We start from the raw sequence: 17,293 nt of genomic DNA, 5'->3' as shown, positions 1-17,293 counted from the left end.
TCAGGAATTAAAAAGAAGACTAAAAAATCTAATGCAACTCTGATACATAATGCAAATGGGAGAAAATTTCATTTGATCATAAGCTTGAAGTCAACAAATCTAATCCACAAGTCCTGAGAAATACACATATTAAAAAATAACCACCCTTTTCATTGATTATTTTGTTAAAGTTGTAATGCAGTCCCCCCACTCAAACACTGTGTCCCAATCAAACTGTTTGTGTTAACAAAAAAGTGGTTTGCAGAAATGGGTACAATAGGGAGATTTCAGTGCAAAATGATTCAGGCTTAATCTTTTAAATAGGAAGAACAATGAAGAAACTTGATAAAATGGATTTAGGAAAATACTTAAGGAACAAACACAGGAAGGGAATAAATTAATTTGTCCATCCCAAATCATCCATCAATGCATTTTCCAACAAATTATTTGGTGGAGATTTTCTTTTCCTCTGAAGTACTTTAAAGGGGGAGTGGATTAGCCTGTATTTACAGTTTTCTGTAATTATATTTAATTACTCAATTAGTGTGAATATGTATAATTACTAAAATGGAAGATGCAATTACATCAGGGCAACATGGAATAAATGAGATAATGAAAATGGCTGTTTGGGTGGATGTCTGCTCCACCCATATCGTGAACCTTGCATTGTTGCTAAGGGTTGAATGACAACAAAGGAGGCAGCCACACACCATGCTCTGTGAGTCACTGACACTCAGAAACACATACAAGCTAAGAATTTTAACCTCATTCTTCAACAAGGATGCAGTAGCTGATATTAAACAATAGGCTCCCCACTGTAATAAAAAGAGCTCTCCCTGATTTGTGTGGATGCAGGTCCTCAGCCATGCCTACTCCTAATGTTGCCATACAGGATTGTGGTGAAAATGGCTATCATAAAGAAGTAGATCAGGATTGAATAGGTTCTTATTGGTTGAGGTTGGAGATCCTGAAGACCATCATTTGACCCTGAAAAATGGCATGGACCAAATGCTTTGATGTATCTTGTAGCTTTGGAGACTAAAGGTGGAGTCTAGGAGGAATTAGGCTTTAAGAAACAAAGCGCTCCCATTTTGACCCTTAATCACCATTGTCCCAAAAGTGTTTTTTTCAAAAAGCAACTGGACTTCCTTGGTTTTGTTGGAAGACATTTCGCTTCTTATCCAAGAAGTTTCTTCAGAAGTGAGGAAGCTTCTTGGTTGAGAAGCAAAATATCTTCCAGCGAAACTAAGAAAGTCCAGTTGCCTTTCGGAACAAGCTTCTTGGATGAGAAGCTAAACATTTCCCAGCAAAATCAAGAAAGGCCAGTTGCCTTTTGAAAAAGCACCTTTGGGACAGCCATGGCCTGGATGCCTGAGAATCTCCATAGACAGTTAATCATTGTTATTGAAAAGGACACAAAATCATACTAATGAAATGTAGCCATTTTGCTGTTGAATCTCATCAGTGATAATGCTGAGACTCAACGGGATTTCATAATTGAGAGATAAACCCTTAAGCTGATCTAGCAGAACTCTTTTTCACATTAATTTTTATTTTGCCCTTGGACTGTACTGCTGCCTTCGATAGGGTCCAGGCAGGCCACAAGGAGTAGAATTTGTCTCTGTAACAGACAAATTCAGTGTGTATCTAACCACACTTGGCCAAATAAAGCTATTCTATTCTATTCTATTCTATTCTATTCTATTCTATTCTATTCTATTCTATTCTATTCTATTCTATTCAGTACAGATAACATTGATTAAGCAGATGAACCATCTAAACTCTCTTTAAGAAGTTTGCTTTGCTTTTTTTGGAGTTTTTATGAAATTGCATGAAAAAGGGATTCTTGGATTGGTTTTTAAGTCCGGTGGTATACTTCCTTGGGTCCTGATACATCATTTCATTTATTTTTTCTTCCATGAATCAAAGCACATACATAATTCATGTTTCAAAAACTGTAATCTTCCTTTTCTGAGGTGATGGATGTTCTCTGTGTTTTGTGAGCAAAGTTCTGTGAAGTTTGGGAGCAATGTTTGTCATTTTGGGCTGCTTTAGATGAGGTCCCGCATTCATCCTGCATTTCCATTTGTCCTTGAGAGAAGCCAGCAATGCAAATTCTATTTGGTATGCAGCACATATTAGAAAAAAAATCAGAGGCTCTGAGACAGATTCCTATTAGCCCATTCTGCCCTCCTTAAAGCAGGCTCAATCTCTGTCACCAGAAAATAAATAGGTAAATCAAACACAGAGCCACACAAAAAATATTTGCAACTGCCCTGCAGCCTTTCCAGTGATCACTGTATGGAGTTGAAAAAAAACACTGATAGTTGCCCTGCCATGATGAATAAATGGGGGGGGGGGACATTTGGGAGCTAGGAACTTCAATCATTTTGCTGATTATTTTTAAGCGTCCAATAGGTGTTCCAGTCAGTGGACTGATACCAAATAAATAGATCCATGCAATCCATATAGATTGGATTTGAATTTGTGTGTATACAGATAGTCTTATGACCACAATTGAACCCAAAACTTCTGTTGTTAAGTGACACATTTGTTAAGTTACTTTTTGCCCCATTTTATGATCTTTCTTGCCTCAGTTGTTAAGTGAAACACTGCAGTCCATATGTTAATAACCCAGTTGTTAAGTGAATCTGGCTTCCCTGTTGACTTTGTTAGTCAGAGGGTCACAAAAGGGGATCACATGATCTTGGGATACAGCAACAATCATAAATATGAACCAGTTGCCAAGTATCTGAATTTTGATCATGGGGATGCTTGAAAGTAACTGAAAAATGGGCATAAGTCACTTTTTTCAGTGCCGTTGTAACTTTGAATGATCACTAAACACATTGTTGTAAGCCTACCTGTATATGACTTTGAAGAGTCATAACTGAACCTCTTTGAGCTGACTTTGTCCAATCAATCCAACCTGCACCTCAAACACCCTCTTGCATCCTTTCCTGACAGTCCCCCAAAACACAGCTAAACATAACCCAGAACCCTCCTGCAGTAAATTCAACATTTTTTGGGGGTGGTGGTGTCAGAATCAGGTCACCAACCCAACCCAAAAACTGGCAATACCTTGAAGAAGGGATTAGATTCTCAAGCTGGGAAATGGGTCCCTGATTTACCACTAGCATATGAGGTACTTAGATGGTGAGGACTTGGCAGCACAAGGAAACAACAGCCAACAACTTAATAGCTGGCCATCAATATCCCAATCAAACAAATAAAAAGCCATACACAACCTGCATCGCATAAATACTATGCAAAAAGGTAAAGGTAAAGGTTCCCCTTGCACATACGTGCTAGTCATCTCCATTACAAAGCCGAAAAGCCAGCGCTGTCCGAAGACGTCTCTGTGGTCATAACTAGATGCTGAAGGGCACATGGAATGCTGTTCCTTTCCCACCAAGGTGGTCCTTATTTTTCTACTTGCATTTTTTACATGCTTTCAAAGTGCTAGGTTGGCAGAAGCTGGGACAAGTCACAGGAGCTCACTCCATTACGCGGTGCTAGGGATTCAAACCGCTGAACTGCCAGCCTTTCTGGTCAACAAGCTCAGCATCTTAGCCACTGAGGCACTGCATCCCCTTAATACTACACATAGAATAGCCCAAAGCACACATTCTGGTAGAGAGAAGTTCCCTGAGGATGGGCTCCAGCAGGAATCCAAAAGCTTGGGAGACTAAAACTCTGGTCCCGGTGACTGACCCAGATTGGATCTCAGATTATTCCTTGCAGGATTAAAAAAAAAAAGGCATGTTCATTAGCGTATAAGATGGCCGATCCATGGGGGGCAGCCAAAAGTTATTTTCTGCGTTGTTTTCAGCTATTGCCATCAACTGAAGTAAGCAATTCCATATAAAGATCTACAGTATGCAATAAGTGATGTTTGTTAGTATAGGAAGTGGCAAAAATCTATATCACACCAATGTGCTATTAATAGTGCATTAAGGATATAAAGTTCTCACTACTTCTCTTTTTAGCTTAGTTACCTGTACTGGCATGTCCTTCACCCGATGAAAGATTGCCTGTTAACTAGTTAACTAGATTTATTTGCTTGAGAATTTATGTGCCTGCCTGCTAACGCCTGGGCACCCTGTATGCAAGGTTGCAGCAATTCCAAACTGCAATACTGCTTGGCAATAGACACAAAGAAAAAATGAAAGGAGAGAGAAACTAAGAAAAAAAATCATTTATCTTCCTAGCTAACCTTGCCTTCAAAAAGAAGAACTGAACTAGATTCATACATGGATGAAAGGCTGCCAAGAAATGTGAAAGCTAGATTGGAAAGTTGACCAAAAAATCCTCCCAGAAGAAGTGGAAAACTACTCTACCGTTGCCAAGAAAATATAATAAAATAGACAAATGTCTGACGTTGAACCCAACTTGGAGTAGGGGTTCCCTCTCTCTTCTTCGCTTCTATCAGCCTAAATAAATAAATTTTAAAAAGATAACTTTGCCCTTCACTATTATCTGGTATCTATTTTGAATAGCTGCTGACAAAACACAATCTGGATAGTTGAATCTTGATCAATAAAATGATTAAGCTAAATATGGATAAATATAACATATTTATGGTACAATACAGATGAAATGGTAGATATCTGCTGTGAATGAACAGATAAATAACTGAGCTAGCCTTTATTGTTAATTTTTGCAGTAAACAATTTCTCCCTGAATAAAACATATTTTGTAGATTTTAACAACAATGATCTGCAGTCCAAAATACACACAGGCACACATGTAATTAAATATCTTTGAATAAAATATCTACATATAAAAAGAAAACTGTGCAGCAAATTCAATAAATAATAGATATATAAATTGATCTAACTGGTTAATAATTAAACTGCAATTCTTGGGTGGGGTGATAATTCTCTTTTAAAATAGTTGGATGTATGTTTGAATAGATATATAAAGATTTAATCTGTAAATACTGTAGCTGTCATTGTGACATGCTATGGGAAAAGGACCTGGCATCAAATATCTTATGGAACTGAGCCTTCTTTGGGGGTTCTTGTACATATTTTCATTACCTCAACTCCAAAAGAACCTTAAGTGAGGGAGCCTTTAATTTAATTTAGAAACTAAGGCTAGATCTTGCATGCAGAATGTCCAAAATTTGTTCCTTGCATCTTCTCCTTAATATGCATTATCAGGTAGAAAGCCTGGAAGGAATACCACCAAAACATGGTTGGCAGCTATAATCTATCGAAATATAGCTAGATAAATTTGGGATGTGCTGGATATGTTTGTTAGAAACCTACTCATATTATGTGCTATACTCCGTATACATGATTCAGATTTGCAAGCAAAACTCACCCACCTAAGCTAAGTACCAAGGAAATTACATTCCTAGAGACAGAGGAGGAAAAAACAACAACCCTATTCTTCTGTTCTAGATATTTTGCTTGAATAACAAGCATAGTTAGCTAACCAAGAAACACAGCAACCTAGCCTGCAAGGCTGCCTAAGCAGCAGTCACCCAGCTTGACAGCAATCTGAAGTGTATGTAACTCAGCACTAAGTGTCCTTGAACTCAATGAGATTTCTTTCCAAGTCATCATAGTTAATTTTGCTTAGCGCTGAGTTTTTGTCACATAGAAGACACTGTTACAGTTCTCTCTCTATATATAAAGTGAATTTATTTCAGGTTAGTGACCTTGGTAATAAAGCTGTTTGGCAATCACAACATCAGATCAAATGTATGCATGTACATTTTCAAATTTCATCATTTCAGATGCCTCCTTGGAAGAAGTCCAAGGCTTCCAGGGCCAACTGTATTATGATGTGGTTGTATGTTTCATTTGCTATGCATTAATGCGTCCTTTGTGATGATTCTCAATGTAATCAAGTACTGTCCTTGATCATCTAGCTTGTCATAGGAAGCCGAGGAGATGGGAAAGCAGCAACAACAGGTCGTTTTCTCACTCAGAAGCAACTGATGGAATTAGTCTGCAATACCGCGTTCTAACCAGAGGTGGCATTCAGCAGTTTCTGACCAGTTCTGGAGAACTGGTAGCGGAAATTTTGAGTAGTTCGGAGAACCGGCAAATACCACCTCTGACTGGAGATTTTACAGTATCCTTCCCCTGCTACACGCACCAAGCCACACCCACAGAACTGGTAGTTTAAAAAAATGAATCCCACCACTGGTGTGCAGACACACTGAACACAAATATGCCATAATAAAAGTTGAAGATCGGTACAATTAATTGTCTGAAGCCCTTTGTTCTCACCCCGGTATGATACATTTGTGTCAGATTAACCTGTTACATTTTTCTTCTCCCTCTTCTATTGTCAACTCCAAGTAACTTCAGAACTTAAATCCCCAAACCGACCCCTCTTTTATAACCAGACCTGAACCTGAATGGCAGCTTATTATCCATTAGTGGTTTAAACAGCGCCAGCTTAAATCCCTGTTCACAACTTTTCAACGTCTTTTCGTTCAAAACTTTCCCTCTTGTTTAAATTGCTCACAAACTGATCTTCAGGCATGTTACCCTACAGCCACATTTCATTAGCCCCATAAACTTTGTGAAATCTCTCCCTTCACAAAGAGATTGTCAGTTGGTGGAAGATTCATGAGGTTAATTCAGAAAAAAAAGGGGGGGCATTCAAAAAATCATCATCTTGGGGGAAAGGATGAAAATTGAACACATGCACATCTGAAGCAATGGATCATCATTTTAAAATTGCTAATTTACATTTGAAAGATCTAATGGATCAGTCTTTAGCACAATGCTGATTATAATTCTGGCCTGCCAATTAAATCAACCCAGTATGGAATCCTCCATGCACTTACCTGGCAGCAAATCCCATTACCTTCCATTTGATTTACTTCTAAGTAGAGGAGCATAATGTTCAGCCTTACTTTAGAAACTCTGGCAGCGGCCAGCAGAATTTGCAAAAATAAAAGCAGATCTCCAAGACAGTCTTCCACATCTCACAGAGAGGCAAGCACCAAACTTTGAATTTCTCAATCTTGGAGACTCCCATAAAATTCCCCATATCCCATCCAAAAGGCCCCCATTACAATTGCTTTAGCCAGAATCATGATTAGTAACAGGAAACACAGACAACAGGAAGCACATGGATATGAAGCACATGAGATGGATTGGAAAGAGGAGATGGACTTTTTGTTTTCATGTGGTTTGGTTTACAATGGTTTGGTTTGGAGCCCCTTTGGGAAACCTGCAAGGTGATTACATGGGCTGTGATGTTTTAAATCATTGTGGGAATGAGGAGTCCCAATTAACTTGTAAGGATGAGTTAATACTCATGATGTTCTTTAGTTTACATAAAGAGATCCACTGTCGATAAAAAGCAGTTTGCCCTACAAGAATCAAGGGCAGGAGCGAGAACTGAACCACTAGAGCTTAAAAAAATCAGTAATGGGAGTCAGCTGGCTTCATAAGAAAACACTTTGTGAACCTGATTTAGTTCCATTTAAAGAGAAATAAAATGCAGCAAAATCAAATATGGTGCTCAGAATAGAAGAAGGCCAATTTTTGGAAATATAGACACTGAATCCTTGCTCATTCAGATCTATTTTTTAAAGAACAGAATATTTGCCTATTGCAGACTCTATTTCAAAATCCAAATTTCCCCAAAGGATTTCAAATTATACATTGGTGGCCTTTACAATCAACTCTGATTTCAGTAGGCCTAGTGGTTCATCTTCTCATATTTTGTAAAGATATAGCAGAGGAAAAGGATTTGTCATGACCACTGAATGGTTTAAAACTGTTTAATAGGACGTATCTGGTACTATAAACATGGGGATGTTGAAGACAGAAAGATTTCTTGCTTCCTGGCATGATTTATTTATTTCATTCAATAAATCTTGAGGTCACTCCCTGCTTCACGTACTAAATTTGCCTTGCATTCTCCTTATATAACCTACACTCAGGATTGTATCAAAGGTTATCGTGGAAGCCTTCCTTGTAATGTTTTTTTTTTTTTTTGGGGGGGGTGAGCTTCTACAAGGATAATGATGCATTGATTACTGGACAGTGAATCAATCATTTTACCTTGTATAACAAATCCACAAATGTTATAATTCTAGGACAAAAAACAAAATATTCTTCTGGTTTCTGGACCATACAAAGGCTATGATCTTTTCTCTCTAGTAAGATCTCTTACTTCTCTTGGTTTTCTTTATTTTCCTATCTCCATATTATCATATAAAAAGAAAGTAAGATTACTTACATGTGTCTGGTTTATGGCAGTTGTGGCCTTGTCGGAAGTATTGTGGGTTTTCGATGACAGGAATCCGGGTCATACCGATCACCACCGTGTCTGGGCCAGTGTCCAATGATGAAGGTGTGGTGATGCCATGATTGATGTGATGAAGAGGGCTGGCAGAATCCTCTTCTCCACTGATTACAGCCACAGGACCTAAAAACAAAGAGATATGTCATCATCATCATCATCACCATCAATCATCTCCAAGCATTTTTCCTGCAAGTGCAGGGTCCACTTTGCAGATCGATAACCACCTTCTTGTGTGATCAAATGCAGCACCTGGGGCTAAGTGGACATTTTCCATGTCTGCCTTTCTTGTTCCTTGGCATCTTTGCCAAACAAAGAGCTACATAAGAATACAGAAAATACTTTGTCAGCACTGATGAAGAGTGTCTATCCGAGGTCTCTGATAAAACCTGTCATTTTTGTATGCAAAGCGTAATTCTTTCCTTGTAGTAATGAAAAAAAAAGTTACTGGTCAACAAGAACTCTCATTCCATAGTCAACTATTTGTATAAATATGTTAATGTTTTGGGATCAAATCAGATGTTACATTCTTTATGAACACTGCATTCAGTTAATGAATTTCCCCCAACTTGATACACAACTCCAAGTTTCTTGCAAGAAACACTTGTGTTCTATAGGCTTTTCAGGCCTTGATCCACAGAAACATAACCTGCAAAGCAAATTTCCTATTATTATGACCAGAGTATGAGGCCCCTGCTCCAGCAGTGACAATATGTATAGGTGCATGAATTTATTGATGTTAGCTGTTTAAAGCCTCCAGGAATGGGCAGCATACAAACTACTTAAAAACAGACAAACAGTCTCAACTCTGCCCCAGTATTAATTCCATAGATGAACAAACAGATTGGATTTCTCCAGTTCTTAGATTCCACTTATGGATCCTCCTATATTCCTTTCCTTCCCATCCATCATTGTTACTTAACCTAAATCAACTTTCACCCAGTTTTTACCGATCTTTGGCAGATTTCTACATTACTCCATCAATCCATATCTTTCACCATGCTTACCGTGTGTCATAGGAGTGAAAACCTCAACTCAGCTTTAGAAAAATTGATCTGATGAGCTTCTTTATGGGACCACACGCATCACACATACACACACAAACACACACAGAGAGAGAGAGAGAGAGAGAGAGGGAGAGAGGGAGGGAGGGAGATTATGTGTAGTCACAAATCAGAAGAGGTTGGGTAACATCTTCTCAGAGAAACAAATTTTATTAAAAGGCTTTTGGGAGTTACAGCTCACTTTATCAGATGCATGTAACTTCATACTTTAATATAACCTGTTAGTCTAGAAAAGATGCTGCCAGAGTTCTTTGATTTCTGGACACCATAGGGCTCTTCTTCTACTGCATTTGTTGCCATTGTATCTTTAAATGCAGAATAGTTGCCTCCAAATATCTACGCCTGCCTCAAATATGGTGGCTTTCCTGAGATTTCCTTTACACCATAGAGAAAAATTACAGTATTACAAAATAACAGAAATGGATATTTATTTTATTTATTTATTTATTTGATTTGCCAATTGTTTACAAGATAATAAGTATAAATGTATACATAGTTGTGTACACATGAAATGGGTACATATAAGAAAAATAAAAGAATAAGAGAAACAATAGGACAGGGACGGTAGGCACGTTGGTGCGCTTATGCACGCCCCCTACAGGCCTCTTAGGAAAGGGGTGAGGTCAATAGTAGACAGTCTAAGGTTAAAGTTTTTGGGGTTTGGGAAGAAACTACAGAGTCGGGTAGAGTATTCCAGACATTGACCACTCTATTGCTGAAGTCGTATTTCCTGCAATCAAGTTTGGTGCGGTTTACTTTGAGTTTGTATCTATTGTGTGCTCTTGTGTTGTTATGGTTGAAGCTGAAGTATTCATTGACAGGTAGGACATTGCAATGTATGATTTTATATACCATGCTTAAGTCAGACCGAAGTTGGAGATCTTCTAGTTCAGATGCTGTTCAAGCAGCAGACCCTATACCCTTCTGGACAAATGGCTGTCCAGTCTCTTCTTGAAAACGTCCAGTGATGGAGCACCCACAGCTTCTGAAGGCAAGCTGTTCTACTGGTTGACTGCTCTCACTGTCAGAAAGTTTCTCCTTAATTTCAGGCTGCTTCTCTCCTTGATTAATTTCCATCTACTATTTCTTGTCTTGCCTTCTGGTGCTTTGGAAAATAAGATCCCAGATCCACTTGTGTGTCCCAAATCCACATAGGCAATGCAGTAAAAAGGATGGGACTGCTATTTCTGAAATGTAATTTGGCCTTTGGGCTCTTTTCCCTGAAAGTAGGCTAAATTATATTGGAGGAGGTACGTAAAAGTGAAAGGATGAATTCTCAGCAGGCACCCTTTCCCTTGCATTACCCCCTAATGGCAAAATCCCCTCTCCCACCATAAAAATGGTCTATTCCAGTGATGTCCCAGACATCAGTAATATCCCCTGCTGTCTTCAGGCAGGACAGAAAGGCTGTTGTAAGACACACACACACACACACACACACACACACACACACACACACACACACCAAAAAATCCATGTGTACTCATGTCCTCATGATACTTAAGATTTCATTGGCACTTGGAAATCAAGACATACATTTACATTCCTCAACTCCAAGGTTTCACAGAGACCTGCAAAGCCCTTTGCTGTCTATTTGCAAGGAAGGCCCAGATTCCTAGTAGGAGGAGAAGAGTAAATGGACAGAGATCAACAGCCTCCTTGGCATTTTAATCAAAGAACCACAATTTGTTAAACCAGAGGAGAGAGAAAAATGATGCCTAGAGTGATTTTTCTTCTGCTGTCTTGAGACTCTCACTGAGAGGAGGAAGAGTCAATCCATTTCATTTTCTGTGTCTTTCTTCTGGATGTATGGGGTGAGTGGGCAACAGAGATTTCTTTTTTATGTCACCTGATCTATTCCAAATTGCACAATTTATTTTTATGGAACATGAGTCAGCAACAAAAGGTAAGCTGCAAAGCTTATTGTTGAAAAAGGGTTTTTTAAAAACTTGGGAATGGGATGTGAATAGCAATAGCAATAGCACTTATATGCCACTTCATAGTGCTTTACAGCCCTCTCTAAGCAGTTTTACAGAGTCAGTATATTGCCCCCAACAATCTGGGTCCTCATTTTACCAACCTCAGAAGGATGGAAGGCTGAGTCAACCATGAATCAGTGAGAATCAAACTGCTGGCAGTGGGCAGAGTTAGCCTGCAGTTGTAATAGCCTGCAGTTGTAATAGTGTAATAGCACTTAGACTTATATGCCACTTCATAGTGCTTTACAGCCCTCTCTAAGCAGTTTTACAGAGTCAGTATATTGCCCCCAACAATCTGGGTCCTCATTTTACCAACCTCAGAAGGATGGAAGGCTGAGTCAACCATGAATCAGTGAGAATCGAACTGCTGGCAGTGGGCAGAGTTAGCCTGCAGTTGTAATAGTGTAATAGCACTTAGACATATATATTGCTTTGCAGCCCTCTCTAAGTGGTTTACAGAGTCAGCATCTTGCCCCCAACCATCTGGCTCCTCATTTTACCGACCTCAGAAGGATGGAAGACTGAGTGTGACCTTGAGCCTGGTGACATTTGAACTGCCAAATTTCAGTCAGCAGAAGTAGCCTGCAGTATTGCATTCTAACCACTGCACCACTACAGCTCATTAGTCTGTCTTCTCTACATTCTCACCACATTAACTCTACCATCACTCTCAATAACTGCCAATTGCCGGTCCCAAGCCCACATGAGAAAAGTAAAGGGAAGGAAGGTGTCAAACTCTGCAACTTCAGTCAAGATTTCAATGTCGCATCATTATGCATCAAACCCAAAAGAACACTTGAGATGCACTGCAGATCGGGCGAAGTGGTGGGCAAAATGCAAAACCACACACCCCACAATATAGTGAGATGTGCACAATATAGTTTGCACATATAGTGCAAAGAAATGGAACCTAGTAAAATCATGATATAATCAGTCTGATTCCTGGCAGCCATGATATATATTGCATTCAGAAGAAAGTCATTACTGTCTCCACATTTTCCCCCGCTCCCTAACTCCAACTTTTATTGTAAACTGAATTTGACGAATTTGCATTTCTTTCTCTTTTTTGTCCTTTTGACTACAATTGCCGTTGTCAATGTGAGTGATAGAGGATACTGCACAGGAAGTGGCTACCCATGGTATGGATGCTGAGCCAATAAACTTTATGAGACTTACAAGATTTCTGTTTTCTCAGCAAACAAAAGGGAAGCACGCGGTTTGAAAACCAAACAAGATTTCATTAAATACTAGCAAGGTGATGGTCATTCGGCGTGAGAGCACTACAAGTAAATAGAGGTATTATTGACCTTCTTATAAAATAGATAGGGTCCTCTGTCTTTTATAATATTTGTCTCAACATGAGGGAACCATAATGGCATTCCCAAAATTTTCCACTACTTAGATTTTCATTACAAAGGGGACATGTTCTACAGGTTCTTACCTTCTTTCTGGGGATCAGAAGGATGGAGAATAGCAGAATATTGGTACATGCTATTTTGTAGGCATTGACATAAATCCAAAAACAATTAGATTTTTTTTCTACAACACACTAGACTAAGCTAAAATGGGTTTCAGTAGTTCTGTGTAGAGAGCTTGAACATCTGAATATCCAAATGTTTTTCAGGAAGGACCCCATAGTAAGAGAGAGAGGAAGACACATTCTCCCTTAAATGCAGACACATGTGCATGTGAGTGCACATGCACGTGCATACATAGAGAGAGAAAGAGAGGGAGGAGGAAGAGAAGGAGGAGGGGGAAGAAGAAGAGAGGAGGAGGAAGAAGAAGAAGAAGAAGAAGAAGAAGGAGAGGAGGAGGAGGAGGAGGAGGAAGAAGAAGAAGAAGAAGAAGAAGAAGAAGAAGAAGAAGAAGAAGAAGAAGAGGAGAGGAGAGGAGAGGAGAGGAGAAGAAGAAGGAAGAAGAAGAAGAAGAAAGAAGAAGAAGAAGAAGAAGAAGAAGAAGAAGAAGAAGAAGAAGAAGAAGAAGAAGAAGAAGAAGAAGAAGAAGAAGAAGAAGAAGAAGAAGAAGAAGAAGAAGAAGAAGAAGTCATCTATTGCAAATAGACTGTTGGATGGGTGCAAAATTTAAATAGAGTGGAGTGAATGGAATGAGTACTTAAGGAAGAATTCACATTGACCCAGCTACCTCGAAAATGAGAAACACACATCTTGCGAACTCAGGAACTAAAATTATAGTTATTTACTAAGCTTTTGTCAGCCTCTGCTGACATCATCAGAGTATTAAGCTACCATTACAGAGATCTATGCCTAATCAATTTAGCCCTTGCACGCATAATAGGCCCTTCCAAGTGCCTCCCACTTGTAATTAGCCCTGTTGTTTTTGCTTCAGTCATGTTGGTCAAAGGAGGTTAATCTTTTGTTGTTGCTTCCTTCCTTGTCAGACCTAGCCTGGAATGCTTATCTTTAAGAGGTGATGTTAACTTGCCAGATATTGCAATTTGTTGCTTTGCTCATGACCTGGCTCGTTCTTCATTATTCCTGTCTGTTATTGCTTGAAGCAGCTCTGCCGGGCTCCTCTGTATTTGAATAGGCCTGGCTGTGCCTTCATAGGATAAATCCACATGCCCAGGGATTGGGTGTGTGTGTGTGTGCCATCAGTCCCTGCTCCCTGATGGGAAGTGGTCTCTGCTCCTCCTGCAGGATATTCCTGGTGTCTCAGTACTTGGTAGGCTGGTGGTAGTTTGATATTCCTATTGATAGAATTGCTATTGGAAAACCAGGCTTCTTTTAGTAGGCGCCCTCCTTTAGTTATATCACGGACAACAACCTCACCCTCTTGAAAACTGAATGTGTGATTATGCTCCTGCATATGTGTCTGGCGCAAAGAACAGCACTCTCAGATCTGGGACTATATTTGATAGTTAAAAATTAAGATATTTTTTTTAAAGTTCAGGGATAGAATACAGGGTTGGCTTATTTGACCAAGGGTTAAAAATAATAATAAAAAAATAACTATAGCTGGTTTCCCTTACTGGATCTTTGCTGATAAAGAACAAGACTTTGGGATTTTGTTTTTCTTTAGTTCAGAGATGAGTTATGAGGTGAAGAGATCACATGATACATGATGAGATGGCTATAAAATATTTAAAATGCTTTTACTTGCTGGAGTGATGGGGGGCTGCCCCACTCTTTCCCCCCTTACATTGTTCTCCTTGTTTGTATTTTTTTTTTTTCCTTTTGCATTCTTATATTTTTTTTTGTAGTTTGGGTTAGCTTTTATTTCTTCTATTTGTAATTTTTATAGAAATTACTTGAAAAAAGCTGCTGGAAAATAGAAATGAACAGAGATCAATGGAGTTTTGTTGGCTTTTTTTTTTATTGCTTGGGAGTCTACAGGCAGTAAAGCAGATTTCTTCCTAAGTGGGAAATATCAGTGTCAATTTCTGACAGCTTCCAATGATGAATTCAGGGGATTCATACCAATGGAAACCTCTGGGGAACAGAGGTCTCTGAAAGCTTCAGTTTTACTCTTTTTACGTGCAGAAAAAAAAATTTCAAAACTATAACATATTTTTATATAAAAAGTAAAATGCACACACATATCTACCCCTCAGCATTCTGACACTCTTCCTGCTTCAGTCTCTATTATGCATCACTCCTTAACTGGATCATGGCTTGCAGCCCACTAAATATCCATAATCTGATTTTTTATAAAAAAAAAAGTTGATATGCAATTCTTGCAGCCCCCAGAAGTGCTATCACCAACATTTGGTAGCTGATCACCGAACAGAGTCATAATTTAACTGTTAGATCGGAGCCAGAAACAGCACTAAAGTCTGTGTAAGCTATCAAGCCAGTTTAACAAATCTACAAAATGTTTTAATTCTTTGTATGCCTTCTATAAAACATTAAAATGCAAAACACTGGCTCTGTTCCCCACTGCATGATATCATTGCATTACCATATTGCAAACTGCAATTCTCAACCCCTGGGAAAAAAAAAGAAGGTAAATATGACTTCCTAATCAATGGTGGGATTAAAAAAAAAATTACTACTGGTTCTGTGGGCATGGCTTGGTGGGCATGGTGTAGAATGGTGGGCGTGGCAGGGGAAGGTTACTGCAAAATCTCCATTCCCTCCCCATCCCACAAACCTGCTTTCCAGCTCCATTCTCCTGTGCAGGGCAACCAAAGAAGACCCAGCCAATCAGCTGGGACTCGGGAGGCAGAGAATTGATGGGGGCGGGGCCAGTCAGAGGTGGTATTTGCCAGTTCTACAAACTACTCAAAATTTCTGCTACCGGTTCTCCACAACTGGTCAGAACTGGCTGAATACCACCTCTATTCCTAATTGCCAAAAGACTGCCGCAAACCCCTGGGTGAAAGCTGCTGGGCTGGAATCGGTGAACCTTGAATATTTTGCTGCCTGGGACACTGAAGTTAGTATAGTATCAGATAGTATCATAAGTAGTCCAACTTATGTCTCGGGGTAAAGATCACGTCTGCATTCCCAGTGAAAGGTTTGGACTTAAATATAAAAATAAGACATAAATCTTCAGTGTCATCCCACAGCATTCATAGTAAGAAATCCACATTAGCTTGGGTTTTTTTTCTTCTTTTTTTTAAAGGAGGTTTCTTAGATCATCTTCATGGAATTAACTAGCTTGTGTGTGAGCTGGTTTCAAAGCAAATGTTATCAATTAAATAATAACCACCACCTTGGCTCCACCAACTGTCCTTGTTTAAAATCCCCAACCTTTTACAGAATCCAGCATCCAGCACTCATTCATTCCTCAGGGTAAGCTTTCTGAGCCAAGAAGAATACAGACTGCAACTCATAAAACAGAGTAAGTGAAAGCACAACAAATACAATTAAAAATCTGGCTGTGCTCGGAGATGGATTGCATTTACTGTCTCATAAAAAGAGCCTTCATCCTGTCAGGCAAACAAAAGGAAATCAATTTCTTAATTTTTATTGGCAGATTTGGGCCGCCAGCCAAGCTTGCACCTGCTTATCTGAACGCGGGTGACTGGAGTGGGAAATACTCATCCCAGTGGCTTTTGTATTCCTCTGTCTCAAGACAAAAGGACCCTAACTGAATTCCACCCTCTGCTGAAAGAGGTTGCTTTGGCACATTCTCTGATGTGTCTTCCTGGGAAAGCCACTCAAGCATTTGTTTTTTTGGGATTTTTATTTGTGTTCTTAGCAATAGATTTGCCACTTCACAGTGCTTTACAGCCCTCTCTAAGCAGTTTATAGAATCAGCATATGGCCCCCAACAACCTGGGTCCTCATTTTACTGACCTCGGAAGGATGGAAGGATGAATCAACCTTGAGACTGGTGAAATTCAAACTGCCAAATTGCAGGCAGACAGCAGGCAGCAGAGGTAGCCTGCAGTACTGCATTCTAACCACTGTGCCACCATGGCTCCTTAGTCTGTCCTCTCCACATTCTCACCACATTCATAAGAAGGAGATCACAAGTCTCACATAGAACATGGAATAACAGAGTTGGAAGGCAACATGTAGCTCTTCTAGATCTACCCCCTGCCCATTTGGGAAATCCTATACAATTCCAGACAAATGGCCCTATAGTCTCCTAGAAAAACCCCAAAACTTCCAGAGGAAGCAGCTCTACTGATTAATTGTTCTGACTGTCTGGTAATTTCTTCTTAGTTCTAGGTTGGATCTCTCTTTGATAAGCTTCCACCCTTTACTTCATTTAAAGGAGAATATTTGTAGTGTAGGGTTGAATTGACGGGTCCTCTGAGCTTGGTTGTTTTCTTGCAGACATTTTATTATCCAGACTAGGTAACATCATCAGTGCTAGTAAGGTTTGCTCTCAATTTGTATTCCAATGGCTTGTCAGTGTTAGTAGGGGCGGTCTTAGAGGTTCTTTGGTTAGGTTGTTTATTGTTGGCTTCTTTGGCAGTTCTTGATTGGACTATGGTTTATTTGATTGTTGATCAGATGTTAATCTTGGAGTTAATCTATACTCAACTGGGTGTTGATTGCTAGTGGGGAGGTGTCTTTT

The 17,293-nt window shown here is 39.4% G+C and overlaps 1 protein-coding gene across 5 annotated transcripts in view; it reads right to left on the bottom strand.

Moving 5' to 3' along the window:
• Positions 1 to 17,293, bottom strand: part of NTRK3 (neurotrophic receptor tyrosine kinase 3) — a 430,772-nt gene that overhangs the window by 138,475 nt on the left and 275,004 nt on the right. For all 5 annotated transcript variants that reach the window (XM_087972779.1, XM_087972775.1, XM_087972776.1 and 2 more), the window contains one exon: positions 8,197 to 8,385. In XM_087972779.1, the coding sequence (XP_087828905.1) occupies positions 8,197 to 8,385 (189 nt within the window). The remainder of the gene's footprint in view (positions 1 to 8,196; positions 8,386 to 17,293) is intronic.

The sequence above is a fragment of the Notechis scutatus genome, chromosome 11 (assembly GCF_049901735.1).
Source record: "Notechis scutatus isolate UNSWTSFEM ecotype Mainland chromosome 11, rNotScu1.2, whole genome shotgun sequence".
NCBI classification, from domain to species: Eukaryota; Metazoa; Chordata; class Lepidosauria; order Squamata; family Elapidae; genus Notechis; species Notechis scutatus.
This window is presented reverse-complemented; position numbering and strand designations above follow the sequence as displayed.